Here is a 14,256-nt window from a genome sequence, read left to right on the forward strand (position 1 = left end):
ATGTACCCTCCCACACGTGATTCCCTAAAAACTACCATTACATCTACAGTTAAATCATGCACAATGCAGAATGGTTTGTAATCTATCGCTGAATTGGATCACCAAAGTTCAATCCAGAGACAATTGATCACTACGTAACTTTTGCACTGAAATAAAGATGGTTACACTGAGCTTACATGTAATTATCATCAACAACACAAAAATGTCCCTGTACTGTGTTCAATCTCTGTGATCGAGAATTAAACTTCAAATATTACAGACTAGTGACAAGACACAATCATAGTTTTTTTTTATATATTTCTACATTTACTACAGATATGGATGCATCAGTTATAAAACACACATGGAGATATAAAAATAGAGTAAACTTTCATTACATAAAGAAATCAAATTTGAATTTGAAAATGACAACAATGGTTCTGGCAGTTGCTATTGCAGATATGGTTGTACATGCTGCATAGTGCATTTAAACTACCTACAAGTTATTGATACATGCGTAGGTTGCTTTCACAAGGTTAATGTAACGTGGGTCATCACCCATTGCGTACGGTGACAACTTGTTGGTGACATATGCAAATGATAGTGTCTTCTGATGGTCAAAAAATCCACCTTGTCCACCGTACCCATTGTGTCCATAAACATTCTCCAGATTGACCTGCAATGAATGTGGAAATGCTTCAATTAGAGGTTATAAACGGCAAGCGAGGGTATTTGGTTGCGGATATAAGACCTCTGGGGTGAAAATTAGCATATTTGGCGGGAAATAATCACCGAGCGAAGCGAGGTGATTATTTCACCCAAATATGCTAATTTTCAACCCAGAGGTCTTATATCCGCTACCAAATACCCGAGCGCACCGTTTATAACCTCATTATAATATGCTAAAGTTAAAAACAAATGGACAATGTCCTAATTTAGGGCTGGAGTTGGAACGAGAGTTCAGGAGCGCCCAGCAAACAAACTCTAAAAAAGAACGTTTCAGAACGCGCGCGCGTGCACAGTTGAATTCATAAAATACGGTTACGCAACGCATCGATATCGCGATTAGACATCGAACTTGAAGAATTTTACTTCAAAAAAAGCTCAAAAAAACTAAAAAATAATGTTGTTGTTACATAGCCTCCGCTGCTTACAGAAACTCTACATTGTTGGTTTGTCAAGCTGCACTAGACTAAAATTTAACAATCAAAATCAATCTGAAGCCATAGACTTGTTCGACATTATGGCGCGTTGAGCTCTCAAGTTGGCGTTCGAAATTTGCGCGAGCTCAAAATGTTACGCGGCGCACAGGTCTTCTTGTTGAGAATATAAACCCCGGCTCCAGCCAATCAGATTGCCGGATTCCAGCTAAGCATATTATAATAAAACTTCAGGTAGAGACGGTAAAGTCATTGATGAGTTTATATGCCTTTAGGGAAATTCACATCTCCAAACTAAAAGACTTAACTTTTGCTCAAAACTTTCCTTAGGGAACATAAAACCATTCTCTTTTGAAATCAAGAATACAAATTAGGGGTCACCATGCAAATTTAGCACTAGAGAAACAAATCCCCCAATATTAACTGATACTTGAAATTCAAAATGGCTGCCATCACTGTTTTAACCCCCTATGGGGAAAAAAACAAAAACTTTACTCCAGCAACTTCAAATGAGCCCCACAAGTGGTAGACTAAAAATGTCCTGTAGAAGTTTGCAAGCCTGAATATCTGTGCCAGAGGTGCATTCTACCTGAATGTGTTTATAATTTTTAACACTCTGTCCTGTCATTCACTACTGATGGACAGCTGAGTGATGCACAGAGATTTAGTTCCATTAGAGGAAAAAAATCACTATCTCTTCACATTATTTGGTTACATTTGTTTCATTTGAGCAACTGTTCATGTTTTTCAACTCACTGAAACACACTTAATTGTCAACCATCAGGTCTATACTCAAGTCTATACTCCATCTTTGCCCTTAGATAAGACAGTAAAAATGCTTTGATGACATAATTTATGGTACATACCAGAAATTTTATCATCAGCATAGGTATTTACATGTTATGCGTACATGCAAGGTGTGAGTAGACCTTTGATGGTTGACAATTCAACATGATTCAGTACGCTGAACATCATAATTGCTCACATGAAACAAAAAATACTGAAATAATTAGAAAGTATGGTGGCTTTGTCCCTTTTAAACGGTTGTTCATAAACTCTCTGTGCACATGTGGAAAGGCTAGTAAACACAGTGTTTTCATTTGATTGCAGACATTCAAGTCTCAACTGCTTTCAGACAGTGAACACTGAAATGCTTTTCCGTTGATTTGGTAAGTTGGAAATCTTTTTGAAAGAACAAATTTTACTGACTGTGCCAGTACAAGTTCTGCTGTGTATTTTTTGATCTAGACAAAGTATTATTGCAAATCACAGTGATTTTTTACCTCTGAAATGACATTAAAATGTGGATGAAATCCCAGACACCACTTCGTCTTCGTCATCATCACTGTATCCAGTTTCTCTTCAGTACAGCTTGTCATGATCGTCTCAACAGCCTCTTGTGATAACAATCTCTTCCCATCCAGCTCTCCACCATTTGCCAGTATTGCATACAGTCTGGCCAGGCCCCTGGCTGTCCCAATGCCATTCACCGATGGCACTTCACTGCAACGAAATTCTGTTGTTGCCATTTTTGGAAACTGAAGAGATAGTGAAGAAAACAGAAGAGCTGTCTTTGAATTTTTCAAAAAACATTTCTTCTTTAAAGCCATCTTATTCTCCAGGATATTGGGTGGGGTGGGGGAGGGTACCGGTACGCATAGCAAATGTGATAGACCTAGCAAATGTAGATTGAATTCAGTTAACAGCATGCCAAATACCTGTGTTATCTCTATGAGGAAAATAAAATTCCTGATCTTCATAAAACTAAGCATGTGAAGATTTTATTCACTCTGTAAGCTTCATAATGAATCTCTACACCAGATATGAACTGAAAATGCTCACGTGTTTCATACAGTATGTGTAAATTTGAACCTTTGCCACATGTTTGCAACTTCATTGAAAGTATTATGATCAACATAATGAACAATAATCACCGCCGATTAATTCTCAAAGGTCATAAGTATACAAATATGTAATTAGCTGAAATAAAAATATTAAAGTTCTTTGACTGCTGTCATTGTATCACCATTTTATATAGCAGTGTAATTACCGTTGACCAAGTCCTTCAAGCCATATATGCCGAGCTGTGAAAGCTCATTAGATATGCAAATTGTAAATTAGCTGACATAAAAATGTGAAATGACTTTCGATATGTTTTAACCAGGTATCATCATCAATGTTGTCATGTTTTGCCAACTTTGATCAAGTAAATCCCAGTATATATCCCTAATAAGCAAAGTTCATTAAATATGTAAATTAGGAATTGACTTAAGGTGGTTGGAAAGGCTAGAGCGTCAGTTATAAATTTCAACAAAACTATTAAAATATAAAAGTAGTCAACATTCCCTGTGGAATAGAAAAAACTAGACATTTGGGCACAAAGGCATTGCAAAGTTATAGCCTGTTAAAACTTCTGAAAAACTGACCAAATAAGAAGAAGTTGGGGAGTACTTAGTGTATTAACTATGGTAGAGGCCCCCTAGCTTTTAATAAAATGTTTGAAAAGGGAAAGTCATTGTTTGCTGTTTTTCAGGAAAGTTTGACAAGGCGGTGCTGGCATTCAGAGTGAGTGACTGCTATTGTAAATGCATTTTTAGATTCTTTGAGTGTCAAAGAGGTGTCAAAAGTGAGATTAACCAAAAAAACTGCTCTATGACTTCAAAAGAGGGGTGCAAATATGGCTTGTTTTCAACATTTTTGACAGAATACAGTTTTTCTACATAATTGTATACCAATTTAATCCAACTTTGAAATGAGATATGGACATGGAATTTTACAGCCTATTAACAAGGTTACAGATAAGATTTGTACGGCACAATTTTCCTGTATTTGAAGTACTTTTTGAAAAATCACATTTTGAAATTTGAAAGAATTTCTAATAATTTTTTGATATATAAACCCATGTAAAATCATAAAAACAAATTTTATTTACAAATCCTGCCGTACAAATCTTACAATAAATAGTGTCAACATATTTTTACTAATTTGGTAATATTAATACTATCCAATTATAAGGTCTCCCATCATACCAAATATGAAGGATGTAGCACTTGTGGTTACTTAGTTATGGCCATATATGTATATTTGAGGTCAAAGGTCATCAAGGTCACATGACATTTTGTCAAAAAAATGGTATTGCTAAGTTATCCCTATATACCAAAAATCAGACCTCTAGCTCTATTGGCTGGCTCAGAATTAGATATGCACATAATTAATAAGGTACAGGATGTGATGTCATAAGGTCTCCCATCATACCAAATATGAAGGGTGTAGCACTTGTGGTTACTGAGTTATGGACATATACTCATATTTAAGGTCAAAGGTCATCGGGGTCACATAACATTTTGCCAAAATTTGTATTGCTAAGTTATCCCTATATACCAAAAATCAGACCTCTAGCTCTAATGGCTAGCTCAGAATTAGAAATGCACATAATAAATGAGTTGCAGGAAGATGCCAAGGTCAAAGGTCAAGTGGAATCCCCAAAATTGTGGAGAGCAATTTGGTCCCCTACTGGCCATTGTCCAATAGACGCTGGCTGTCTTGGACTTTAACATAGGCCAGAATAAGCCATTGCCATAGCTTAGCTGCATAGGATAGGGGAGGTCAAAGGTCATAGAAAATCAAAAAATAATACTTTAAAAATCTTCTTCTCAAAATTGGCAAGACCTGTGACTTTGATATTTGGCATGAAGGAGCAAGGCTATAAGGTCTAACCAGGTTAGGTTGGTAGCGGGTCGAGTTGACTGGGGTCGAGTTCGTTAGGGGTCGAGATGTCCAGAAACCATGGTCATCATGCTTGCCATAGACTACCATGTATCACAAAAATTAAACTGTGATAACTTCATTAATATGCAAGCCACGCCCACCAAAACCTTTTCAGTTCTAGCCATTTGAATTCTGAAGATGTCTACCAATTTGACTGAAATACGTTCAGCCGTTTTTGAGATAATGGGGATACAGACACACGGACACACACACAGACACACAGACAGACATGGCTAAACCATATGCTCACGTGCGTGAACACGTGAGCAAAAAATAGTATGAGATTCAGAGTCTGAATATCTGTACTCAAGGAGCATTTTCCCTGAAGTTAAATCCTTTACCAAATAAATTGTGGTACTGCCTCTTGCTTATCTGTGCTAAAGTTAGACCTCCTCTAATGAAGATACCCGCAAAAGTTTTTAAAGTCTGATGTCACTTACTGTTGTAATTTTACCATTATTTCTGAACACCTTTGAGGGTATACTCTCTTTGTTGAACATGGCAACGCATGAAGTTTCTGTATCTTGAACTAAACAGCATTCGCAGCATACTATAGAGAGGTTTTGGAGGAACCAGACTGGCAACTCTAGGAATTTCCTCTTTGGGAAGTCCCATGTAGAATTCAATACCTGCAGTTGATTGGTGTAAAACATTAGAAATTGTTGTTTTGCTGATGTCATTTTTGTCATTGCCCTGAAGATCAGTAACTGCAACTTTTGACAATATTTTTAAGTTTTTTGTTTCATGTATCAACTACAGTTTAATCTACTTCCTACCATTCCATGTATCAACTACATGTAGTTTTTTTCGGTTTACTTCCGATAGTGTTTTGAAATACCCAGTGTTTGATTTGTCAAAGCAGTGAGTCACTGAGTGATATGTATTATTACTGTTGATGATTGAATTCACATCCGGACCTGAATTTCATTTTCAACACTAAAACTCTAGGACCATATGTACAGTCAGTGTTGACAAGCTGAGTACTGGGTATTTCAACACACTGAGAGTAGACGACCAAACTCTGCCTGATACATACAACACCAAATGAAGAATGAAAGTTTGCCCGCAGTATGCATAAAGTAGCAAGTGAGGGCGCCACCTTGAGGTAATAGGAGTGAATCTGTTTCTCAGAAATGTCAGTCATTATTTTGGCATATGCCTACATTTTCCTGTTCTGTGCAACTCTTTATCACTTAATCAGAAGTTATCTGATGAATTTTAATGAGTATATCACTTGGAAATAATTTCCAGAGTGAGTGCGAACTGTAATTTTCAAAAGAAAATTGGGGAATACATGAACTTACCGAATGGTTTAGCTATTTCTTCATGAAAGAAAACACCCATTGTTCTATGTTCTGGGTCTGCACGCTGAAGAACTTGGCTGAGGATGAAGCCGTAATTCAAGGAGTGGTAACCATGGGCTGTACCTGGTTTCCATAGCAACTCGGATGCAGCGACCACCTCACCAACTGCATCATGGTCTTTCAGCATTTCGAGATCCATGGCAGTTTGTGTCATTGGTACACCAGCCTAGAAATGAAATAACTTATATGTAACCCTTTCACAACAATGGTTTCGCCAAAACACATTGTTGTCAATTGTAATAATGGACATATTTACAGGGAAGGGGGTTGAGTGAGTGAAATTTGTGTAGAAACCACAAACAAGTCCATAATGATCTTGAAAATTTTTTTTTAAACAATAATAGTAAACCTTGACCCTAATGCCAATCAAGAATCACATTCTTTTTTTCCGCCAGAAAGTCAAAAAGTTCATGACAATTACCAGTCTGAAGTCAGTTTAAAGAATTTTATTTACTAAAACATAAATTTTCTAAGTTCATGGTCATTACCTGATGGTTCAGTATCTGCCTTAGTGTTATGTCTTCTTTCCCATTTTGAGCAAAATCTGGCCAGTAATGGGCCACTTTTTGGTCGTAGTCCAAATACCCACGATCCACTGCAACAGCGATGCACAGTGCCGCAACACCTTTGGTTGCTGAGAAGAAAGTGGACATCGTGTCTTGTTGCCATGGTTCTTCTGGGATGATGGATGCGTAGCCACCCCACATGTCAACTACTTTCTTGCCCTTGTAGTAGACAGCAAAAGCTGAGCCCACTTCTACTCCTTGTTCATGCTGCTCACTGAAAAATAAATGTACAGGAAAATTAGCCACTTGCAGGTCAACAACTTCCTACATCTCAGAGAACAGTGTTATTTTAAAGGGTAATATTCCAGCAAATTTTATGAAGGTTCCAAAGTCATATTACAGGAGTTCCAAAGGACTTGCAATCATACTAGAGGAAAACAGAAATGATATCTCAAACTACCTAAAGTGTGTTACAATTATAACTTGTATACCATATATTAACACATGTACATGTATCAAAAGTATCCTTTTCATGTTCTGGGAATGTTTAGATAATGATATTAGCCCTGAAATATGACAAATTAGTGTGGTCTTTTTGAGAAGAGTCTGCCACAGAATCTTTTGAAACATTGACTTCAGTGAAGTCTCAGTATTTTTGGTATATACAACTTCCTGCCAACTTCTGTAAGGCAAGGATCAAAAGATGGCAAGCTGTCTGTCTGTGGCAGATTTTTTAGTTCACTGATATCTACTGGAACTTCTGTTTTCAAACCTCTTCAAGGCCCCTCCCCCTCCCCGGCCTCCAAATATGGTGCACCCCTAACCTCAAGAAATCATGGCGGCGTGGCCCCGACAAAACATGCAACAAACTAGTTGAGGATTAAGCGGCTCCCGTCAATCTTTGTAACATCATCGGCGAAGGTGTTATCAAAAGGCTTTCTCCCACAATTGCCAGCATCGCACATTGTAATTACATCATAAACGTTTTACTTCCGGTTCAAATGTGAGACGGGATGCGTCAGGCCACACAATATTTACAACCTTGATGTGTTCAGCTTACCCTTGTTGCAGCACACGAAATGTTCCTAGCTCTGTGAATATGTGATATATGGTCGAATGGCTGATTTAATGTGCATCACCATACCTACAAAAAATGGCAGTGACCGGACCGGACGCAGCATTATCAAAACATCCGCTGCCACTCACCTGAACACACGAACGACCTCCTGAAAGGCTGATTCGGCCTTGCCATCGATTCTGACGCGCCTTTGCTGTTTCACAAAGTACATGAAAGTTGCAAATACAGCTACGACCAGCACAGCCAGGAAGACGTATGCCAACATGTTGACTGTTATGCGTACACTCACTTCGCGGCCGTCCCGACGGCGCCAAGATATACGGCCTGTTTGGTCTGCTTAGGCGGCACGACGCGATGCACACGATTCATACAGGATCGCTTAATAGCTCATGTGCGTGTGCTTCTTGCAACTTGAGTAGCCGAAGACGGTAGGACTCGAAGGTAGTGACGTTGAGGGCGGGCTACCATACCTTGCTAAAGTGAGCTAAAGTACTACTGCCGGCCCGTACTGTCACCTGTACTTTGTAAAATAAATACTGGTCATTGACTTGGCCTACCTTTTTTGATCTTCACGCTGTTTACAGAATACAATGTCAAGAAATAACTGCTAACAGTCGGTGAAATGTTTGGATTATATTATAATCCCAACACTATCGCAAAAAAACTAAATAATTATGGGAATTTTTTGTTCAAAATCGAACGAGATAACAATTATATCAATGCCAAAGTTCTTAGGTATACCGTATTTGCATTCATAATATTGTGTCTGACATCATGAATGCAAAGGAGCTGTTTGTACTTCTTCAACTTTAAAAACAAATCTGTACTGATACCTACTGGCTACTAATACAATTCACCACCTCCGCCGAAAAAGGTCAAAGATCAAAAGACAGTAAGTAGGCCTATACAGACTGTCAGATAATGCCATTTAGTATCACTTCGGCCTGAAAGACTTCCTTTATGAGTCAGAATATTTAAAGAGACTCTAAAAAGTGGTACAAAGGTACACACACACAAAATATTAAACCCTAAAGAAATCAAAACTAAAAAATTTAATTTTTCCTTGCTCTGGAATCGTATCATTTTTCCGTAACTCGTGTATATTCTACCGTAAGCATTTCAGGAATTACGGAAAAAAGACTGAAGAAATTAGTTCTTGCTTTTGGAGAGGGGTATCGTTTTGTGTCATTTTAAGGATTATCGGTGCTTCCAGCGATAACAGTCGTCAATTGGATGCATTTAAGACAAAGGGCCCACAAAAATTGTACAAACATTGCTCAGACGATGAATTTCCAAACAAAAATTCAAATTTACAAGCAATAGATATTCCTGCTTGAGTCTCTCATGCGTTGTATCTGGTGATAGCCATGTCTGAGCAGTTTGATAACCATTCGGCTAGTCCTTACAATTTTCCTAAAATTTTGATTGTTCAAACAATCCTGCTTAATATGCCTTCAGAGACTTACCTTAAACTTTGATACACTCTCAAAAAAAGAGCTATTAAAATGCATGTGGACACTGATCCACCCATTTCTATTTCCATATCTCTGTCTGTCTTCCTCTTTGTCTATTTCTGTCTGTCTGTCTCTGTCTGTTTCTGACTGTCTGTCTCTCACGCGCGCACACACACGCACAAACACACGCACTTGATGCTTTTAATGTCTTGCACAATACATCAATCAAACGGACGAATACAGCATACATAGTCTGATTCCAGTATCATTATGAAAACACAAATAGATGTATACATCAACATGATACACATTCATCCAATAAGTATCAATGTTTCATGTTTAATCAGTCGCTCAGCTATATTCTGAAATTAATACAAAAGTCAAACTCAAAATTGCGCAATTAGGCAGCCGAAAGAGCACGCGAAAGCTGATCGTATATTTTAGTGCTCCAAGGTGCAGTGTTCAACCTTGATTTACAAAAATGCAACAGGTATGTGAATAGTCAAAACCAAAACCAAAGAATGTCTTCGTCGTAATTCTCCACTGAATGCTACTCTTAGCAGCTAGAGTTAAGCAACATTACATTCTTCTTGCTTGTACGTCCCAGCATGGAGCTACCAAAAGAGTCCCATGGTCCCAGTCTTCATTATTGATACAGTAAGGTTAGGATATGGTATTGTCTTTCTTTGCCTGTAGGGGGGCCTAAACGTCTCTATTACATTCTTGTCATCAGAACAAAAAGACAGAATAAGTATTCAAGACTTGAAAATGCCAGCTTTCTCAAGAGATCATTGACACAGACACTGTATTACATCATGATGGCTTATGAAATATTTGAACATCGCTTTTAAGGTCTGCTCTAACCAGCTTAACTTACTTATTTAATTCGAAATGTGAAGATAAAAAGAACTGAGCCTTGAAGTAATTAGTCCAGTGCATTTATAGCAGTTACAGGCCTAGCATTGTGATGGGGAGTTGTATGTCTGTCTTCAAAGAAAGTTAGACATACTAACATAGGTCACTGCTTATAGAATATAATTTGCATGGTCAAATGGTTTGTGAATTTTTTACCGCAACCACAAACTATCCTTTAAATAGAGCTACCGAAGTATCAACTAGTACTATTCAGTTCTAGCTCAGAAAAATAAGTATCACGTTCATGAAGAATAGAAACGCGTAGTTTAATTTTCGTTCTGCCTTACAAAGGAAAACCTAATTTTGTTTCTCAGCAAATTCTGGTATGGATATGGGGCCTATTAGGGAATGGACAAGGCTCTGGAATGGATACCGGAGTCGTTTGAAGGCTGCTTTGAAACTCCAACGGCTTTTTGTATCGAAGCATGTATCAGAACTTTACGCTTTTGGAAAGTACATTCTCAAGACAAAATGTTGCGTAAACACATGCCTAGAATGATCAGACACAACTCGCCATAATGTAACATGGTGGTAGTTCAACGCTCATATCGCGAGGGTGAAAATGCATCATTCAGTTGTCCCATAATGCTGTTCGGCATCATCGTTTTGCATCAGTCGTCTGCTGGCTTCACGGTTTTCCTCCGGTGTTGGGGCTTTCATCCTCGGCGTTGTACGGTCTTTGTTGGCGCTCCGTCGACAGTTCTCAATCGTCGACCAGGTGAGCAGAGCGGACATGATGACGCCACCAATTCCCAAAAACACGAGCCCGATCATGATGCTAATATTCGCCCCCTTGCTGATGGTAGCGTAGTAGGTCTCAATTTTCTCGTACTCGCGTGCTGGCGTGAGGTCAGGATTCAAGTTCGAGTGTCGCGGAATTAAGTACCCAACAATAATTGCTATCACTCCGATGACTAAAAATGCCGCGGCAACCATCCCTAGATAGTCTGTCTTTCTTCTGCAGCCCCTAGGTTCTGCTATTATGCTGTCAATTTTAGCACAAAGGCAGCCGTTGGTGTCGCTGTCGGTCGGGATCATGTCCTCTTCCAGATCCAGACTTTCGTACTCTCCACCCTGGATAGTGTGATTTCGACTCATGTTTGTTGGCAAAATGTGCGCTGAGTACAATCTTCAAAAGGAAAGAAAAACTTAATAAACGAATAGATGTCTTTTGCGGGTTTATGATAAAAGTCGCGAAATTTGCCGGCTGAGAGCTGAAACCTTGGATAATTACTTTACGCGGTTAAAGGAAAACCTCACAGGTAATCCATGGCGTGGACATCCAATTGTGCTCTTACATATCCATAAATTTCGTGGAGATCTGTCGTTGAGTTGGCAACATTCGGCAAGTAAGTAACACCGATGCAGGGCCGATCATAAGTTTACGTTGAAAACGCTCGCAGAGTATCACAACCTGGGAAAAAGTAACAACAAATACATACCATCACATTTTGAGACAAGTACAATTTTAGAAGCGTGTAAGTAAAACTGAAATAGCGCGACAGGAATAAAATGAAAATAAAACGTCACTAAACTTCCGAAAGTCGCATTTGCCAGGGTTTCTCGTTTCAACTGTGCAGACACAGGGACGTTTTCAGGTCAGCAGACAATACATAGCGTGACGCGTAGCATTATCGGATTTCAACATATGCACGTTCACCATAGGCTACCTTTTATGCGTAGAAAAACATGCATCAATAGGGACAAGCCAATATAGTTTTGCTCTGGTAAAAATGTCGTCGAAACAATATTCCAGATCGAATATGAAGTATGCAATGTGTTATGATATATGCATGCTACTTTGAGGTCATTCGAATTCGCTGCTGCAATTTTAATTTGAAATAGCTGTTCCTACTTTCGTTTGCCATCCTTTACAATTTGTATACAAATTACGTAATGCTGATATTGTTTTAGTAATAACACTGTCACTTCCAATCAGAGCGGATCAGATCATTAATTCTGCGTACGGCTGCATGCGGCCCTGCCAGGCTGCACAGCTGTCGCATGGCTTAAAATTACGACCATGCGTTTAATGGTAGGCAGCCACTGACTTTGATTTGGGACATGAATTTTGAAATGGTTAAACTGCTCCACGTATGGTGCGATCGGCATCTGAACATTCTCCTCCAAAGCATACTATCAAAACAGTATTTGAAACCTTCAATTTCAATATTGTTCGAATTTGTCAGTCGATCCAGGGAATGTTCGACACTAAATTGTAGCGCCAATAATCACTTTTGGCGATTGAGTTCAAATATTGACGTAGATATGAGTCAGTCTGTATTGTCTATATGGTTACTGCTTCTCACTGCTGAGGAATTCGACAATCTGTCGCATACGAAAGATTAGGGTTAGAGAGATGGGAGAACTGCGCATGCTTTATCTATTGTGTTTATCATTTTCAAATTTGCTATCAGAATATATGTCCCCACCTCAATGAAAATAACCCAAACAAACAAAAAAACAAAAACGCGTTTTAATGTTTCGCCTTCGACGATGAGAATCGAGCAAACACACCAGAATATACACACAAACACACACATCGGTACCAGTCTGAGTACAAACACATTACACTAGTGCGAAGTATGTCAACCCGAAATGCTTCATGCTGCATTATAGTTACAGCCATTGAGTCAAACATGGCGGTAATTTTACCTTCACTGGCATTGATTTCACTTCCTAAGATTCTGAATGATACCATACAAGCCTTTAATCAGTTTTGAAATGTTTTGGTTGCTTTCTTTTTTTCCATGAACGACTATCAAGGTTTGTGACATCACAAATGTTCGTTCATTGAACAAATGAGTAATGCGTCTGCAAATTATGGAGTACAAATATTTCATCAGACTTTTTTGAATGTTTGACAATAATTCATTTGTGAGCTTGCAAGCTACGTTAACACTAATGTCAGCACTATTCATAAGTTTACATAGTTTACAGTAGAGCTGTCTTGTTTTACCGAGAATGCATATATACTAGGAGGAATAACGAATCTGAATCGAACCTATTGACAATTAACCTGATCATTTATATCCTTCCCAAATTCCGACTTGCACGATGTCTCCACATGACAACCCACTTCCTCCGCGTTTTATGTGGTATAAGGGTTCAATATCCATCAAATTTACCATCTGACGCAGTTTTAAAAACCGCGATGAAATATACGTCTGCATCATGATGTATTCTATTCAACTATCAACATTTCCGTCGCATCATTGCATTTTGTTTGCCTCCAGTATCATCCCCGCATATTTTGGACACGTATCATAGAATTCTTACCGACAAAACAATGAATGGAACCGGAAATTTATTCTAGGCTAATTTTGACAATTACAACACAATAAAGGGTCGACCTAAAAGCGTTGTAAATGCCCGACTTCCAAGTAATATTCGGACATCCAGTTGACATGATGGGCACGGAATGATGTAAATTTTTGCTCCAAATTAACGTGACGTATCAATAACTTCGATAGGGGTTAAGGCAATCATTCGCAGAACATGGTAGCCTTATGCCGTCAATTCTATTAATTTGCTGTGCCATGGGTGGCTCATTATTCCCTTGATCTAATTTCGTCGTGTTTTGCAGTGCCTTACCTAAAAAATACCAACGCCTGCAACATCGCCACTACCAGCAACTTGTTCAATGAGCTCCGCCACGTATGCATGATGTTTTTTTGAAAAAAAGTCGAGACAGACTGGCTATACAAACCATACGGGTAAAGGAACTTACCTTTGGAAAGTCACGAAATGTATGGAGGTTCAGAAATGCGAGACTGCGGTTTCATTACACGTGCAACGGCATCACAGTTTCGATAAATCGATTGATAATTAGACGGTCGCTCCGCTTAGTGCGAGAGCATACGCACTGACGTCGCCGACTAATCATCGCCATTCACCGTAAAAACAGCTGCCACCTGTTGCTCAAATTTGAATATTGCCAATTTGAATATCGCAAATCGACAAATTGCGACAAGGAGCGCCCTCGACGGGCAAAACATAGTTTTGTATCAGTCTTGATCGTCTGTTGGTTGT

At 38.8% G+C, this 14,256-nt stretch overlaps 1 protein-coding gene and 1 long non-coding RNA gene across 2 annotated transcripts; both read right to left on the reverse strand.

Annotated features, from left to right (window-relative positions):
- Positions 1–305: 305 nt before the first annotated feature.
- LOC139137754 (beta-lactamase domain-containing protein 2-like) lies at positions 306–8,230 on the reverse strand. The gene is made up of 6 exons (XM_070706019.1): positions 7,984–8,230; positions 6,760–7,051; positions 6,212–6,437; positions 5,367–5,536; positions 2,423–2,677; positions 306–655 (listed from the first exon to the last, which is right to left on the reverse strand). Exons 1-6 carry the CDS (start codon positions 8,118–8,120, stop codon positions 476–478), a joined length of 1,260 nt encoding a protein of 419 aa, XP_070562120.1. The 5' UTR covers positions 8,121–8,230; the 3' UTR covers positions 306–475.
- Positions 8,231–9,628: 1,398 nt separating this feature from the next.
- On the reverse strand, positions 9,629–14,140 carry LOC139137646 (uncharacterized). Its single transcript, XR_011553431.1, has 2 exons — positions 13,955–14,140; positions 9,629–11,638 (listed from the first exon to the last, which is right to left on the reverse strand). It is a non-coding gene; the product is annotated as an uncharacterized lncRNA (long non-coding RNA).
- Positions 14,141–14,256: the final 116 nt, after the last annotated feature.

This window comes from Ptychodera flava, chromosome 7 (assembly GCF_041260155.1).
Source record: "Ptychodera flava strain L36383 chromosome 7, AS_Pfla_20210202, whole genome shotgun sequence".
NCBI classification, from domain to species: domain Eukaryota; kingdom Metazoa; phylum Hemichordata; class Enteropneusta; family Ptychoderidae; genus Ptychodera; species Ptychodera flava.